At 43.7% G+C, this 18,865-nt stretch overlaps 1 protein-coding gene across 1 annotated transcript in view; it reads right to left on the reverse strand.

The window, feature by feature from the left end:
* Positions 1–856: 856 nt before the first annotated feature.
* The window catches only part of LOC115472551 (aquaporin-8-like), a 60,197-nt gene continuing 42,188 nt past the window's right edge, over positions 857–18,865 (reverse strand). Inside the window, exons 2-6 of the mRNA XM_030206847.1 lie at positions 12,925–13,212; positions 11,884–12,010; positions 5,702–5,913; positions 3,797–3,931; positions 857–899 (exon numbers count right to left, since the gene is read on the reverse strand). Of these exons, the coding sequence (XP_030062707.1) occupies positions 857–899; positions 3,797–3,931; positions 5,702–5,913; positions 11,884–12,010; positions 12,925–13,212 (805 nt within the window). The remainder of the gene's footprint in view (positions 900–3,796; positions 3,932–5,701; positions 5,914–11,883; positions 12,011–12,924; positions 13,213–18,865) is intronic.

The following is an 18,865-nucleotide window of genomic DNA, read 5'->3' on the forward strand; positions in this document are numbered from 1 at the left end:
GTACTTGTGACCTGGATTGACCTCTGTTAGAGAAACAGGATATTGGTCTTGATTTGATGTACCTTCAATCTGTCCTAGTATAGCAACGCTTATGTTCTTAAGAGTTTGAAATGAAAATATGCACGTGGGTAATTTATTCACTTATGTTTTCACCCTGGTCTTCAGCATGCTCAAGTTTTCTGGGTTGTCTTGCATGCATGTGTGATTGTGTGCATATTTCCAAAAGTCTGCAAGTAAATTCAAACCCCTCCTTTAATATACACCTCCATTCAGTGTGGGCAAACTTCTGTGTGCACAGGCTGTAGTAGTGTAATTCAATTTTATTTTAAAAAAATGTACCGCAGTTAAAGTTCTCTGGAATGTTAGAAATGCTCTTGAAAATTATCCTTGCAATATAATTGTCAGTTCTCAGCCTGGGCCAACTAACAACAAAATCCAGAAAGGAAAGAAAAGTATCTCAACAAGGAAAACCGAGCATGTGAATTTATTTGTACTTGAAATGATGTTAGTATATGAATTGAACTGAACCTCGGGGAGCACAGGGAAGCCCCTTTGGTCAATTCTTCAGCCTGCCACAGAAAGGTAGACCATCCATATCCATTCCCAAAGCCATCAAGAAGCCACAAGCTTAGGAACTAAAACCTAATATAATCAGCTGTGCCATGCCTATCATTATCAGTATCAGAAAGATGGAGTACATTGTTCCTCTCAATAAGCCCTGAGCTCATTGGGGTCTAAGTATAGGTTTGGGACCTAACTAAGAGCTTTAGCCTTGGAAGTCCAAGTTCTGGTGTGTTTCCAGGTAATCAGAAAAGAAAAAGCAGGTAATCAACTGATTTTGTCTTTTGTCTTCATCTTATTTTAGGAATAGTCGGTGAGACCTTCCACCCAGCAAGAACCTTGAAGGGGCAAGAAAAATTATTAAGCAATCAACAAAAGCAGGTTCAACGAAAGCTGTAAAGTTACTGTATTTATAATGGACAAATATACGAAAAGCGACATTTTAGAAAGGATGTAGAAATCAGAATTGAGACGTCCAGGTTGACATGTCTCAAGTTCTGCTAGTATCTTAGAGCAGGATCTGCCAACCTAGAACCTGTTCTAAAACACACGGAGAAATGGATGTTTATGCACTGATTACATGCAGCAGGGGGCATCCATTTTAGAACCATAAACATTTAAAATATCAACGGGGCCAAAACAGGCACAACAAAGTTTATGATCTGAAATGCCAACATAAACACTTGTATGGTAGAACATTTAGGCAAGCAGAAGAGAGGAATCCAAAGCACAGGAAACCAAATCAAATAAAAACAGCACTGAGGGCCTCCAAGAGATGGTTGGCACCTAAGGTTTTATTGAGGGACCTCTGTGCTCTTTTTAAGACATTTTAGGAGCATAAATATTTATTTTCCCTAGCCTGTCCAATACCTGTTGCCAGTTTCACATTTGGGATGGGGGAGGGGCATCAATCACTGGGGGATTAAGGGTTAGATTCTAAATATGACACAAAAAAAAAGCACTATTCTGTAAACCGCGCTTAAAGTTAGGAGCAGTTTATAGAATATCGCTTACGCCCAGGAATCGTGCTTAACTATAGGAGTGGCCATTTGCACTAACTGAAACATGGTGTATATATGTGTACCTACATTAGACACATAACCCCATTATTCTACAACAATGTGTGTTAATTCTAGAACCCCCCCCCCCCCCCTGCCATTACACCCATGACCCTCCCATTTCCATGTCCCCTTTTTCAGATCATGCATAAATACCAGTTAAATCTATGTGGAGGAGTGGCCTAGTGGTTAGAGCACTGGTCTTGCAATCCAGAAGTGGCCTGTTCAAATCCTACTGCTGCTCCTTGTGATCTTGGGCAAGCCACTTAACCCTCCATTGCCCCAGATACTAGGTTAGATTGTGAGCCCTCCTGGGACAGAGAAATATCCAGAGTACCTGAATGTAACTCACCTTGAGCTACTACTGAAAAAGGGTTGAGCAAAATCTAAATAAATAAATAATAGTTTTAGATTCTGTTGCTACTATTGGAGATTCTACATGGAATGTTGCTATTCCACTAGCAACATTGCATGTAGAAGCCTGCCCTTGCAGATCAGCAATGTGGCCGCACAGGCCTCTGTTTCTGTGAGTCTGACGTCATGCAGGACGTCAGACTCACAGAAATAGAAGCCTGCATGGCCGCGTTGCTGATCTGCAAGGGCAGGCTTCTACATGCAATGTTGCTAGTGGAGGAGTAGCCTAGTGGTTAGTGCAGTGGAACATAGAATGTTGCTACTATTTGAGATTCTGGAATGTTGCTACTAGTTGAGATTCTGGAATGTTGCTACTAGTTGAGATTCTACATGGAATGTTGCTACTAGTGGAGGAGTGGCCTAGTGGTTAGAGTGCTGGTCTTGCACTCCTGAGGTGGCCAGTTCAAATCCCACTGCTGCTCCTTGTGATCTTGGGCAAGTCACTTAACTCTCCATTGCCTCAGGTCCAAACTTAGATTGTGAGCCCTCCTGGGACAGAAAAATATCCAGAGTACCTGGATGTAACTCACCTTGAGCTACTACTGGAAAAGGTGTGAGCAAAATCTAATAAATAATTAGTGCCAACAATTGCTTGTTAAAAAGTCAATTATCGGCACTAATTAGCTTATTATTCATGAAAACTACGTGAACAACAGCTACCCACAGACACTTCCACCTCTTTTTTTCCTTCATATGTTGTTTCAGTCCCCAACCTAACCCTGAGGCATATGTTGTGAAATGGTGTGTTATATGTTTACCCATACAAGGGCTGGGCAGTTTTATCTGCAGGAATAACGGAACATTTCTAGTCCTCCACTATAAGGTGAAATGAACATGAAATAGTTTTGCTGATTTTCCGATATGTTCATAGAGTATTCAATGTGGGTGAAGTCTCTGGATGAGAGGGAGTAGGGTCACCATATTTGCGGAGAAAAAATAAAAATGGCTGCTACCTTTGCTAAAGAAATATTTAATCATAGTTAATGAACACACATCTAACAGTGATTTACTTACAGTACAGCAGTAGACAATCTACTTTTCAAAAAGTTCCAGATTTGAGTTTGACTGAGTCTGAGCCCAAGTGTACACTCAGCAACTTTGGCTGGCTTCTGAGCTAGGTGGGAAAGTCTTTGCATGACATATGATTAAAGTTGTGCTGCAGGAGCAAAATTCCTCTTTAGCACCCCCATGTGTCCAGACTAACTAATAAGCCAGAGATGGTTTCTCTCGTTATGTGGTTAGGTGTGTTGGTCATAGTCACATAAAAGAAAAAGATGAACATTTCCCTAAAAATTAAAAATCCTTCAGGACATATTTGGAGATATCCAAAAAGAGGACATGTCCTCTTAAAAGAGGACATATGGTAACCCTAAGTGGGAGGAGCTAAAATTGTGGCATCAGCATATACAGTTAGGGGACCTTTTACTAAAAGATTGGCGTTGCAATCGTCTTGCCACGTGCCGATCCGGAACTACCACAGGCTAACTTTCCTACAAAACTTGGAACAAATGAACAAACCACCAAATCCAACTGGCATTTTCACGCATTATGAATCACACCTAAAAACCTCACGGATAATATTTCATTGAGACAAAGTTTTGATAAATCTCCCTGTAATGGGCAGGACCCATGCCACAAGAATCTCCAGTCTTGCCAGGCTCAACGAGCTTGATTATGGGAAAAGGGGATAAGCAGAGGCCAATACTGTGGGCTCGAGAGTAGGAGGGGTTAGGAAGGTTGGAGAGCACATGCTCATTTCTTACCTGTAAATAATGGATACCAAAATGGCGCTTATGAATGGACAGATCCAGAATATCCAGTGATAAGACCAGTAATTGGCCACTATGGCTGGGCCAAGGGCTCGAGCAGGATTCAAACATGCACTAGAAATGGAACCACTGAAAGAAGTCAGAAAAAGCATTCTTAATTTTGGGTCCCATGTTGCTGAAAACACTAACCAGCTGATATTCAAAGTGATTTAAATGGCCAGGAGAGGCTCCTGGCTGTTTATATAGCTTGTGTGGGGCTATCTGCTGATATTCAGCTGCACTTAACCATACAGTGTCACTGAATATCACCACAGACAGCTTTTGCACTCTGGTTATTGCTGGGCAGTCCGTGGGTGGAGCTTGGATGGAGCCTGGGAGGAGCCAGGACTTAACTGATTAGTGGCCATATTCAGGTGTCCTTTTACTAAGGTGTGCCGAAAAATGGCCTGCACTGGTGTAGATGCATGTATTGGATGCACGCAGATCCATTTTTCAGCACACCTGAAAAAAAGGCTTTTGGGGGGTTCCGAAAATGGACATGCAGCAAAATGAAAATTGGCACGTGTCCATTTTGGGCCTGAGACCTTACTGCCAGCCATTGACTTAGCGGTAAGGTCTCATGCATTAACTAGGTGGTAATCATCAGCGCGCATACAATGCTAATTACTGCCCAGTTAGCCCCGGAAATTTTCTGGTTTGTGTGCTGGGTGCACATAAAAAAATGAAATTACTACCCAGGCCACGTAGTAGCCAGGTGGTAGTTCAAAATTGACATGCAGCTTAACCTAACTGGTTAAGGAAGCTGCTAAAGTTAGGACAACAAAAAGACTGTTCTAACTTTAGCTACTGAGGTAGCCGGGCATGGATCTGGATAGCATTAGAGAAATTCTGGCTGCCTGCCCTTCCAATCCCCCTTCTGATCCCCCTTTCCATCCCTTGAAACAGTCCCCCCTTCCAATCTGCTCGGCCACCGCCACCTCCCCCCCCCCCCCCCGAAGAAAGATAAACACTAGCCTAATCCCCCTCTCCCCTCACCCCTGTAAGCCCCCCAGGGCCTACCCTAGACCTGCAACACAACGAAACCAAAGTTATTGAACATAACTTAACTCTTCCTCCCTAAGATTCCCTAATGTGTGTCTTACACATGAACTTTCTTCTACCACAACATTCACCTTGAATTTGTTCTTACTGAAATTGGCAATCGCCGTTACGGTACTATGTAAGCCACATTGAGCCTGCAAATAGGTGGGAAAATGTGGGATACAAATGTAACAAATAAATAAGTAAATGGTTCCTAGTGGTCTAGTGGGGCAGATGTACAGTAGCGATGCCCACTCGCTCCTGCCCTAAGCAGCAGCCTGTTTAAAGTGAATAGGCGATGGCATCGGGCAGAAGAGAGGGGGCATCACACAACAGCACTTTGAAGAATATTGACATTTATATGCGTATGTGCACACATACACACCTAAATGTCATTCTTAACATCTACATGTGTAACACAATTCCTTATATAGAATTGTTTTCATGTGCTTTTCTATAGCAGGTCCAATATTATAGAACAAACTCCCAGAGCACATCCCACTTTGCAGCAGTTTAAGAAAGTTTTAAAGACTAACTTGTTTTTACAAACTTTTCTTAATACCTGATAGAATGATCATTGATATAGTTAGAAAGTTGTCATCTGCAGACTCATTTTGTTTTTAGATCTTATGTTTATTGTTATTTTTATGCATTTTTAAAATGATTATTGTAAACCACTTAGTGCTGGGCGGGGTATAAATTTGTACAATAAAAATCTGTGAAATCAATAACACAAATGTAAATGTGAACATAACATACAATCCTCTATGAATTAATCTTTACTATAGTTGAAGGTAGAGTGTGCCATTCTTTGCTTACCCTCCCAGTGCAGCTGCAATGACTGTAAAGGTGACGGAAAATGAAGTCATTTCAGTCTTGCTGTGGTCTCCCAGGACTCCCATCACCACGGTAAAGATGAGGAAGAAGGAGAATATCAGTTCCACAAACAGGGCCTCAGAAATGGTACTGCCTTCGCCCACCATGCAGGAGGCCCCTGTGCCTTTCACAAACACCGTCTCATTCACCATGCTCTGAAAATAAGCCATCAACAGAAATCAAAACTAAAGGCCATGCTATTAAAAGTAATCAAAATACTAAAAGGTTAGTTAAGAAATAATATTTTCATGGTGGTTGATTATTCTCAGGTTTAGGGGCCCTTTTACAAAGGCGCATTAGACACTATGCACGTGCAGTGCATGCCAAAACGAAATTACCACCAGGCTACCGCGCCCCCTGGTGGTAATTTCAGAATGGTGTGCGCCCATACTGCCTGGATGATTTATTTATTTACTAGTAAAAAAGGCCCGTTTCTGAAATAAATGAAACGGGCGCTAGCAAGGTTTTCTTCGGCTCCCCATGTCCAGCGACCCTCCTCTCCCCCTGCGCCCACTGCAGCCACCCATGTCCAGCGAACCTCCTCTCTCCCCTGCCACCCATGTCCAGCGACCCATGTCCAGCGACCCCCTGCCCCCCCCTCCAGCCACCCATGTCCAGCGACCCTCCTCTCTCCCCTGCCCCCCTCCAACCACCCATGTCCAGCGACCCTCCTCTGGACATGGATCAGCTGTGAGGCATGTTTTGTTTTTTTTCCCGAGTTCTGAATCTACGGAGCCTAGCAGACCAACTTGGAAGGAGCCACGGTCCCAGGCAGCAAGACAGAACGTTGGAGGTGAGAATTATTATATAGGATTTCCTCCCACATGCGTCATTTCCAGTAATCAGTACTTGGTGTGCGCTGACCAGTCACTGCGTGTGAGCACAAGAGCCCTTACCGCTAGAACAACGGGTGGCATTAAGGGCTCAGGCTGGTTTTGGGCACACGTTGGTTTCAGTTTTACCACACGCCCTTTTTGTGTCCCACTAAAAAAAAAGCCCTTTTTTGCAAATGCAGTAAAAACTGGCCAGGCGTGTGCCCTATACACGCGCCTATACTACCGCAGGCCACTTTCTACTGCGGCTTAGTAAAAGGACCTCTATGGGTTCTAATAATAGAATTGTTCTTGTGTCTCTACATTTGAATTCTGCTTTTGATAGATTTTTAAAAAAACAAATTTTGAAAGTTTATTACTTAAAAGTTTGTTACTACATTCATAAGTTGATATGAATGCTTTCTCTTGTGGAGCTGAGGTTGAAGAATGTAATTTTTCTAGATAAGATTTTTCTTATTGATTTTGTTTCTTTCTTTTCCAATCAATTTATTGTTATGTATATGATTTTTTTTTAATTAATAAAGAAATAATTTTAAAAAAGAAAATGCTTTCAAATTGTTAAGTGACATTCTAGTACTAGTGAAATGTGCAAAGCTAAAATCATCCTTTTATCTACAGCATAGAATTTCCCTATATCACCTTACTGTGTCTGAACCCTCTCCGCATGAGTACATCTCTAAGAACAAAACTAAACCATCCCATTTGGACTTTCTCTTTAGAATGTCACCTGAGGTGCAAATTAATTTGAGCTGCGATGATGGTTGTGCTGACATGTCCAACAGCCATAACTTAAAGCCTACTATATTGTACAGCCAGCAGATGGCACTGTTCTGTTTTAAAGGGTTCAAGGAGGCCTAGGCCAATGCCAATTAGGAAGCCCCAGAGTAGTGGCAATTAACTCCAATTATTGATTGCTGATGCATCATTAACTATTTAATTTGCTTGCACATCAGCCCTGGGTGCCTGAATTTAGGTGCCCAACCTTGGGTGACCTATAATCCAGGAATGGTGCTTTTCATCTTGTTACAGTGTATCTGAATATAAAGTAACACACAGGGACAATTAGAAAAGGGGTGGGGGGGGCAACAGGGCCATTTGACTACTAGATTTTTCCTTTATTATGAACATTTGAGCAGCAGTGGGATTTCAATCGGTTCAAAACTCTGCTGCCCGTCTCGTCTTCCGTCAGGGTCGCTTTACTCATACTACACCCCTCCTCAAGTCACGTCACTGGCTCCCTATCCATTTTCGCATCCTGTTCAAACTTCTTCTACTAACCTATAAATGTACTCACTCTGCTGCTCCCCAGTATCTCTCCAAACTCGTCCTTCCCTACACCTCTTCCCCTGCACTCCGCTCCATGGATAAATCCTTCTTATCTGTTCCCTTCTCTACTACTGCCAACTCCAGACTTCGTGCCTTCTGTCTCGCTGCACCCTACGCCTGGAATAAACTTCCTGAGCCCCTATGTCTTGCCCCATCCTTGGCCACCTTTAAATCTAGACTGAAAGCCCACCTCTTTAACATTGCTTTTGACTCGTAACCACTTGTACCCACTCGCCTCCACCTACCCTCCTCTCCTCCTTCCTGTACACATTAATTGATTTGATTTGCTTTATTTTTTTGTCTATTAGATTGTAAGCTCTTTGAGCAGGGACTGTCTTTCTTCTATGTTTGTGCAGTGCTGTGTACGCCTTGTAGCGCTATAGAAATGCTAAATAGTTGTTGTAGTAGTAGTAGTAGTAGCAGCCACACACTCATATCACATGTTCTGAAGATATAATGCAAATACATTCATGTGTATGGCAGACCTATCCAAGATCCCATGGTTTAAACCAAAAAAATATATAACAATAGACATAAATGCTTTTAGAGAATATACTTTTATTTTTGGAATGATGGAATATTTAGTTAGAGACATTGCAATCAGTTATTTATTTAGATTTTGCTCACACCTTTTTCAGTAGTAGCTCAAGGTGAGTTACATTCAGGTACTCTGGATATTTCTCTGTCCCAGGATGGCTCACAATCAAAGTTTGTACCTGAGGCAATGGAGGGTTAAGTGACTTGCCCAAGATCACAAGGAGCAGCAGTGGGATTTCAACCGGCCACCTCTGAATTGCAAGACCAGTGCTCTAACCACTAGACCACTCCACTGGATTGTTCTGGTCTATTTCAGAAACCTGTAATATGCTATACTACAATTTCAATGAAATCCCCTTGGCTTATGGTGAACTTGGTTATCTTCCTGACCAGACATGTTTTGTTACATTTTTTATTATCTTATGCATGTTATTGTATGGCTGTATCTCACCTTGTACAAGAAAGATCTCTTGAAAAGACAAGTAGCTCAAGTAACACATAACCCGCTGTAAAACCACATGTATATTCTCTTCTATTTCCAGTACCCATGATGAATTGTAAGCCACATTGAGCCTGCAAAGAGGTGGGATAATGTGGGATACAAATGCATTAAATAAATAAATAAATAAATAAATAAGTTATAAATTGTACATCCTATATAATAATTCTCACCTCCAACGTTCTGTCTTGCTGCCTGGGACCGTGGCTCATTCCGAGTTGGTCTGCTAGGCTCCATAGATCAGGCTGACATCACTATAGCCATTATGATGTCAACTTCAGAACCCGGGGGGGGGTGGGGAAGCATGCCTCACAGCTGATCCATGTCCAGAGGAGGGTCGCTGGACATGAGTGGCAGGAGGGGGGCAGGGGAGAGAGGAGGTTCACTGGATATGGGTGGCTGCAATGGGCGCAGGGGGAGAGGAGGGTCGCTGGACATGGGTGGCTGCAGGGGAGCCGAGGAAAACCTTGCTAGCGCCCGTTTCATTTGTGTCAGAAACAGGCCTTTTTTACTAGTTAAATAATAAGAAGCCCATTACATTCCTATGGGCTAGCATGCGCTACTCAGTACGCACTAAGGGGCCCTTTTACTAAGCCATGTAGGCACCTATGCGCACCCAATACGTGTCACTTTTGAGTGGACCTTGCGATAATTTCATTTTTGATGCACATCCGCTACGCACGCCGGAAAATATTTTTTGTTTCTGGCGCGCAGGCGGTAATCGGGCAGTAATCGGCATTTTACGTGCATAGACCATTACCGCCCGGTTACCACGTGAGACCTTACCACTAGGTCAATGGCTGGTGGTAAGGTCTCAGCCCCAAAATGGACACGCGGCAATTTTCATTTTGCCGCACGTCCATTTTTGGCAAAAATTTTCAAAAGGCATTTTTTTTACAGGTGCATTGAAAAATGATTCTGCGCACACCCAAAACATGCATCTACACTATCACTGGCCATTTTTCAGCGCACCTTTGTAAAAGGGCCCCTAAGAGCCCAGTTTACTAAGCAGCTTTATAGGCGCATTAACATTTTTAACATGCATTAATCATGTATGCGCGTTAACCATGTAGATTCCAACAATATCCCTATAGGCACCTATGAAGAAAGACTAAGGAGGCTAGGGCTTTTCAGCTTGGAGAAGAGACGGCTGAGGGGAGACAAGATAGAGGTATATAAAATAATGAGTGGAGTGGAACAGGTGGATGTGAAGCGTCTGTTCACGCTTTCCAAAAATACTAGGACTAGGGGGCATGTGATGAAACTACAGTGTAGTAAATTTAAAACAAATCGGAGAAAAGTTTTCTTCACCCAACGCGTAATTAAACTCTGGAATTCGTTGCCGGAGAACATGGTGAAGGCGGTTAGCTTGGCAGAGTTAAAAGGGGTTAGACGGTTTCCTAAAGGACAAGTCCATAAACTGCTACTAAATGGACTTGGGAAAAATCCACAATTCCGGGAATAACATGTATAGAATGTTTGTACGTTTGGGAAGCTTGCCAGGTGCCCTTGGCCTGGATTGGCCGCTGTCGTGGACAGGATGCTGGGCTTGATGGACCCTTGGTCTTTTCCCAGTGTGGCATTACTTATGTACTTATACATAGCGCACATGCTAAAAACACTAACGCACCTTAGTAAACAGGGCCCTAAATATTTTAGCGAACTTTAGTAAAAGGACCCCACAGTAGGTATATAAATGAAATGACTGTCATTTATGCAATATGCAATGTACAATTTATTTGTACTAAAATCATTTTATTTTTGAGAAGCGCTATGTACCCAGACAGCCCAGAGTGAAAAAGGTTTTACACCGCAAAGATTCAAGCAACTGATAGACCAGCTCTACTTAGAGGGGCATAATCGAAAGGGGCACCCAAGTTTACCTGAGGACGTCCTCACAGAACGTCCTGGCAAAGGGGCGAGGAAACCCGTATTATCGAAACAAAATGGGCGTCCATCTTTCGTTTCGATAGTATGGTGGGAGACGCCCGAATCGCGAAATTTAGGTCAACCTTAGAGATGGTCGTCCCCGATTTTCAGGGATAATGGAAACTGAGGACGCCCATCTCAGAAACGACCAAATCCCAGCCCTTTGGTCGTGGGAGGAGCCAGCATTCGTAGTGCACTGGCCCCCCAGACATGCTAAGACACCAACCGGGCACCCTAGGGGGCACTGCAGTGGACTTCATGAATTGACCCCAGGTGCACAGCTCCCTTACCTTGTGTGCTGAGCCCCCCAACCCCCCACAAAACCCACTCCCCACAACTGTACACCACTACCATAGCCCTAAGGGGTGAAGGGGGGCGCCTACATGTGGGTACAGTGGGTATCTGGTGGGTTTTGAAGGGCTCACATTTACCACCACAAGTGTAACAGGTAGAGGGGGATGGGCCTGGGTGCACCTGCCTGAAGTGCACTGCACCCAGTAAAACTGCTCCAGGGACCTGCATACTGCTGTCATGGAGCTGGGTATGATATTTGAGGCTGGCATAGAGGCTGGAAAAAGTATTTTAAAAAATTATTTTTTGGTGCGAGGGGGTTAGTGACCACTGGGGGAGTAAGGGGAGGTCATCCCCAATTCCCTCCGGTGGTCATCTGGTCATTTAGGGCACATTTTTGTGACTTGGTCGTAAGAAAAAAAGGACCAGGTAAAGTCATCCAAGTGTTCGTCAGGGACACCCTTCTTTTTTCCATTATCGGTCAAGGACGCCCTTGTGTTAGGCACACCCCAGTCCCGCCTTCGCTACGCCTCTGACACGCTTGGTCGTCCCCGCAACGGAAAGCAGTTGAGGATGCCCAAAATCGGCTTTCGATTATGCCGATTTGGGCCACCCAGTGAGAAGGACGCCCATCTCGTGATTTGTTTCGAAAGATGGGCGTCCTCCTCTTTCGAAAATAAGCCTGTTAGTTTCAGCCAGACAGTTCCTACCTTCGCCAGGACGGCTCCCAGCATTGCTCCAGAGAGTTGGCAAAACCAGTAGGGAAGGAGGAAGAGAGGAGAAAGGCCTCCTGCCGCAAATACTGCCAAGGTAACAGCTGGGTTAAAATGAGCACCGCTGCAAGAGGTGAAAAAGGAGACCAGTGAACATTTCATAATAACTAGGGGCCCTTTTACTAAAGCCAGTAATGCGCGGTTGACTTGTAAAAACAGGCTACTTCACAAACACGTTAAAGCGCATTGCTGTATTTTTCACGCTACATTATGCGTTATTTAACTTTTAAGAATTTTTCTCCGAGGGGTTGTGGAAGTGGTAACCAGCTAGTACACTGGGCTGAATTCTATAAATGGTGCTAAAAAATGAGTGTAGAATATGATTGGCACTAACTGTGATTACATAAAGAGCACGCACTGTTTATAGAATCGTGCTTAGTGGCTATTCCCATGCCCTAACTTTGGATGCCAGACTTGTACACCTGCAGAAACCTGGTGTAAATGCTGGTGGCCCATTTGAGTGTGCTGACCCAGTATTCTGTAATAACACACTCAGCCTTTCTAACTGATCTGTGCTGAGGGTTTTTAGTCTGCCATGACCATGCCCTCCCTGGTCTGCTCCTAGTAAGTCATCTCCTTTCTGTTTATTTATTTATTTATTATTTATTTATTGCATTTGTATCCCACCTTTTCCCACCTATTTGCAGGCTCAAAGTGGCTTACATAGTTTTGTAACACAATTATTCTTGGATGTCAGGTACAATTATTATTGTACAGAGGTTAGTTAAAGGAGAAGTGGAGAGTAGAAGGGAGGCGTTTATTAAGTATAGTGAACAGTAGGTTTTCAGCAGTGGATTAGTAAGGTAGTAAAGGCAAACTGTTCTACAGTTTGCCTTTTAATGTGGCTCTGTAATTATGAGGGAGTGCTGTTAAGGGGGAGTGGTAATTTCCAATCGATTCCCTCACAGACACCTACAAGATTCAATCAGAATGATTTTCTTGCAAGTCAAGAAATATGCTTTTTTTGTACACCCTTACCTTATCTTCCCCAAAATGATTATTAAAGCTCCCAAGGCCAGCCCGCTAGCTAACGCCGGCAGCAGTGGACTGGCTCCTTCCAAGTTCTTGAGGCCAGAGAGACATGCAACAGCAATGAAGAGCATGGTGCCCAGCAGCTCACATAGACAGGGCTGAATGTACTTTTCTAGGATGCTCTGGTCTTCCGTTTCACTGTTCTGACTCTTCAGCTCTTCCCTAGATGTGGTTTTCAGATTTTGCATTTCTGCACCAGCGCTAGACATCCCATCAGAGGTCATTCCTTGCTCCCTACACAGACAAAAAAAAAATACTGCAACAATTTTTTTTTTTCTGAAACAGATCAACACAACAAGTATGTATAAATGTATCCAGACTTCCTAAAGCGCTGGTCTTTATTGTAGCATGTGCAGGGTAATTCTACAAAGTATGCGCCAATCATGTATAAATTCAAATAAATAAATATAATTCATTAGAGTAATGGCAAACATATGGATGTAACTGTTCCCTCTAAGCTAAGCAGGAGTTTTCCAACTACATTGCTGCAAGTGGGGGGGCAGTGCTTCAAGACTGTGTTTTCAGTTAGGGACAGGCAGGTTTGCTGGAGTCCTGCAGAGTTTGTCTGTCCCTCACTTTTGAAAATGTGATAGTGAAACAGCACCCTCTACTGGCAGGACTGTAGGTGGAGGACTCCTACTCAGCTTAGAGCACTGGTTCTCAACCTTTTTTTAGTCAGGACACACCTGATAGGCAATGCTCACATATGTGACACACTTCACACATGACCTTCACAGATCTTTGGTCTGATACAGTATGACTATAATGCTTGTGGATGCAGAGAGTGTTTACATTTAATTCATAATAACTGTAGAAATATGGTACAGCCAGGAGCCCCCACCGGAAGGGTGGAAGGCCAAACCTTAGAGCTCAGGCTATTAGAAACCTGGCCAAGTCAAAAATCTGATGGCTAGTATGGCTAGGAGCTTGCTGAAAAAGCATGGCCTGGTTTTGAGCCTGGACTAAGGCCTAGGTGACCTAAATTGGAAAAGTTAGGTCAAGAAATCTGAAATCAAAATGGAACCTGTCAGTCACAAAATGGATTCTCTTATTTCTGTATCTGAATTAGAAAAAAACTTGTTTTTCTAAGATAATGCCAGGTGCAAGGAAAAAAGGGAAGTAACACATAAGATAAAGGAGGAGGTTTTTCCGGTGGAGCATCTTGTGGTCAAGCAAGTTTGAAGTAAACAAGTTTTAACATTGAAGTCTATGGAAGCCCATTCATTTGAATGCAGCCAGAAGGGTATAAAAGACTGAGCACATTTGGGTGGGGTTGGAGAAGTCCCAGATGCTGTCAGACTGACCTTCACTCCTGCCTATGTACCTGATTGCCTTGTGTTACTTTGGTAAGAATAAAACCATATATCCTTGAAACCTATCTTCTCTCTCTCTTATACAATACTTAAAGTGGTAATTAATCTCTGGGGTAGAAATGTATAGGAAGGTGCTTATATTTCCCTACACCCACAAGGAGTCAGATGATTATGAGTACTGTTAATAGCCTTCTAGAATACATCTCTGGTATGTGGGCAGCTAACCAGCATACCAGAGGGGATCCACGGGACAGTTTACCCCCATAAAAATTCATAACCCTCTCCCATCCCCCCTCCAAACAACAGATGCAGATCATAACTAGCACATTTTCTCCATGGAATTACCATACAAAAAAATTTTGTAGGTCTTGCATGTTTCTATATATTCTGATTCTCATGTCATCTGAGTAATGGCAACATAAATCTCTCTACTACCAGGAACCTAAAAAAAATCATAACTCATACTTGTAGCAGATCTACCATACAACAATAGCATTAATTCCTATTAATCAAATATGAGCCCTTCCTATGAATAGGCAACACTACAAATATTACACAGGACCCTAGAACACCAATATACCTATTACTGGTAAAATAGTGGACTCCTACAGTGTTCTACACAGAAATTACATGCAAACATAAATAGCACACCTCAGTCACAAACAAAACATAGACAGAACCCTACCAAATGCAGAACAAGAGATCACAAATTAGAAACAGAAATATAAAGACAAAAACTAAACTGGGAAGCCCAAGAAGTCATACTAGGCAGGTATAACAACATCGGAGAAATAAAACAGAAATGCATTTCCAAAAAAATGCAAAGACATCCATGATGCACATTTCTCAAAGCTAACATATTCCACCTAATAAATTCAAAATAAAACACATTTTTTTTTCTACCTCTGATGTCTGGGCATTTTATTTTTCCCAAGTATGTCAGTCCCAGTTTCTTTTTTCCAGTGAGTACTGCCATTTGACCTTTCTTCACTTTCTCTTATCTTCTTCTATCCCCTCACTTCATCCATCTCTGACATATTTCCTCTTTCTCTCTGTTCTGCCTGCCCACTCAAATTTCACCCTCTCGCTCTTCAGTGCTCCACCTAAATTTCACTTACCTATCAACTTTTAATCTCCTCTCACCCTCTAGTTCTCCTACCTCAATACTTCCTTGGTCTCCTATTCCATTCTCTATCACCACTTCCCATTACTCTCCTTTCCCCTTCACCCTATGGTCCAGTCTTTCTTTCTTTCTTTCTTTCTTTCTTTCTTTCTTTCTTTCTTTCTTTCTTTCTTTCTTTCTTTCTTTCTTTCTTTCTTTCTTTCTTTCTTCAGTTTATTGGTATACTGCCCTTCCCTGTCCCTTCCCCCCTGTGGTCCAGCAACTCCCTGTCCCCTCTCCCTTCCCCTCCACCTCTATGGTGCAGCAATTCCATATCCCCTCCCTCTCCCCTTTCCCCTCAATGTCAGCAAGGCAACGGCTTGGAAGAGAGAGCAGCCTCAGAAAACTCAGCCTGACAGCCAGAGGTGTAGCTCCACAAATCCCGATGCCCTGCTCCTTTCCAGGTTGTGTAGATGGCAAAACACGCACTGTGAAAGCCTGCTAAGTACAGTTTACTGCCTACACAACCCAGGAAGGAGCACAGCATCAAGGTTTGAGCAGCTACATCTCCTCCCTCCCTTCCCTCCATCACCCACAGTCCAGCATCTCTCTCATACTCACCCTCTCCCCCCACCATGGTCTGACATCTCCTCCTTCCCCCTTTCCCCAGCCACTCCCCCACCTTCTCTTTAGCCAGCTGCCTCATGGTCTGACACCTCCCCATCTCCCTAGCCCTCCATTGTCTGACATCTTCCTCTTTCCCTAGCCCCCCCCCCCCATTGTCTGACATCTTCCTCTTTCCCTAGCCCTCCCCCATTGTCTGACATCTTCCTCTTTCCCTAGCCCCCCCATTGTCTGACATCTTCCTTTTTTCCCAGTCATCCCATGGTCAGACATCTCCCCAACCGCCCCCCATAGTCTGATATCTTTTCCTCTCCCCAGCCCTCCATAGTCTTATTCCTCTTTCCCGAGCCACCACCATGGTCTGACATCTTTCTCTTTTCCCTGTGGTCCCATGGTCTGACACTTACCCCTCTCCCCAGCTCCCAGTCCCCCCCCCCCCATGGTCTGGCATCTCTCCTAGTCCCCTCCACCTGCAGGTCCAGCAACTGTCCCTTTCCCTCCCTCATCCACCTCCCCATGGGTTCAGCATCTCTTCCTCTCCCTTCCCCCTCTCCACCCACTCAGCGGGTGCAGCACCTTTCCCTCAACCAGCTAGACAGCCCCCCTTCTACATGGGTGCAGCACATCTCTCTCATTCTCCCTCAGCCAGAGTCCTCCTGGCCTCCTGAAACCTGAGTTGTTTGCCGGCAGCAGCAGAGGCAACAATAAATAGCATGCGTCTTCCTGTGTACATGCGGGCGGGACAGTAGTGGTGGAAAGGCTCTGGGTCAGTTCAGGCAGCTGCCGAACAAATCAGGTTTTGAAGTCTGGGGGAAGGGGGTTGGCTGGCTGGCTGGTTGAGAGAGCACGCGGAGAAGCTGCTGGTCTCATGGCAGGAGGGAAGAGGAGGAACAAACTGCAATGCAAATGCGGAACAAAAAAAGTGCTGCAATTTGAGTGCCGGCCCCACGACACACCTCCTGGGTGCTTGTGACACAGCAATATGTCATGACACACCAGTTGAGAACCACTACTCTAGAGGTATCACGATATGCTCCCATGCCAGGGCTTAAAGTCACAGTCATCTTCAGAAGGCAGGGCTCCAGTTCATAGAGGAGCTCTCAACAATAGGGCCCCAGTGTTACACTGAATTTGTTAAACAAGTGCTTGACACTCGCAGTTTTGTGCTCTTTCTGGCTGCTGTTGGTCTGCTGTTGAATGTTATTGACCTGTTCGATTGCAGCACCCTTGCTGACATTGAATCCCTCTCTTTCAGATACTTTTTCTTCCTCATAGAGATTGGTGTTCCTTTCTGTTTCAGATTAAGCTCATTTTTGAAAGAGATGGACGTCCATCTTTCAACATAAATCGACACTTAGACATCGAAACCCGATTTTGGACGTCTCTGGCGGAAGTCCGTTGCAACGATGTCCAAATCTGAGGGGAACGTATCAGAGGCATGGTGAAGGCAGGATTTAGGCATTCCTAAGATTTGGATGTCTTTAAACCATAAAGGAAAAAAGCAGAGACGTCCAAGACTAAATCTTGGACGTTTTCACCCGGACCTGTTTTTATTACGAATAAGGCACAAAAAGGTGCCCAAAATGACCAGATAACCACTGGAAGGAATCGGGGATGACCTCCCGTTACTCCCCCAGTGGTCACTAACCCCCTCCCACCCTCAAAAACATCATTAAAAATATTATGTGCCAGCCTCTATGCCAGCCTCAAATGTCATACTCAGGTCCATGAAGGTCCCTGGAGCAGTTTTAGTGGGTGCAGTGCACTTAAGACAGGTGTACCCAGGTCCATACTCCCCCTAACTGTTACATTTGTGGAGGAAACAGTGAGCCCTCCAAAACCCATCAGAAACCCTCTGTACCCACATATAGGTGTCCCCTTCACCCGTAAGGGCTATGGTAGAGGTATACAGTTGGGGGTAGTGGGTTTGGTGGGGTTTTGAGGGGCTCAGAACACAAGGTAAGGGAGCTTTGTATCTGGGAGCATTTTATGAAGTCCACTGCAGTGCCCCCTAGGGTGCCCGATTGCTGTCCTGGCATGTCAGGGGGACCTCCCATGTCCAAATGGCTTGCATTTGGATGTTTTAGACTTGGACGTCTTTAGTTTCAAAAATCACCGAAAATCAAATATGTCCAAATCTAAGGTCATCCAAATCCAAAGACATCCTTGGTATTTTCGAAATGAAGGATGGACATCCATCTTTTTTCAAAAATGACCTTCTTCCCGCCTCCGAATTTGGACGTCTTTCTAAAACGTCCAAATTCCGACTTAGACGTTTTTTTCGAAAATGCCCTCTAATAACTTTATTTATTTATTTATTTATTTGATACTTGTATCCCACTTTATCTGAATTCTATAATTCCGTTCTATGTGGCTTATGTAAGTAATAAAACAGTACAAATTAATGAATAAAATACATTAAAGAAAGATTGCGAGCATCATTGGATAGTAGTAGCAATGGAAAGATCTTTGGCTATATTCACTATACACATCTAATGGAGGAACTTATTAAAAAGAAAAGTCTTCAAAAATTTACTGAAGATCAAATAGTTACTGAGTTGTCTTATTTCCCTTGGGATTGAATTCCACCATTTAGTACCTAAATGAGAGAAGTCTCTAGTTAGAGTGGATTTGTATTTGATATTTCTATAGCTATAAATCAATAAGTACCAAAAACTGCAATCAGAAACCCAAGAACATGTGGCAGAAAGATACATTGTCCCACTTCTATCGGGTGCCAGCAACTTAATTAAAGAAAGCTTCCAAGCCCACCTTGATAGGTTGCCTGTATTACACAAAGAAGCTCTCCCATGTACAAAAATTCAGACAAGCATTAGTAGCAAATTTG

Source organism: Microcaecilia unicolor, chromosome 6 (genome assembly GCF_901765095.1).
Source record: "Microcaecilia unicolor chromosome 6, aMicUni1.1, whole genome shotgun sequence".
Lineage (NCBI taxonomy): Eukaryota > Metazoa > Chordata > Amphibia > Gymnophiona > Siphonopidae > Microcaecilia > Microcaecilia unicolor.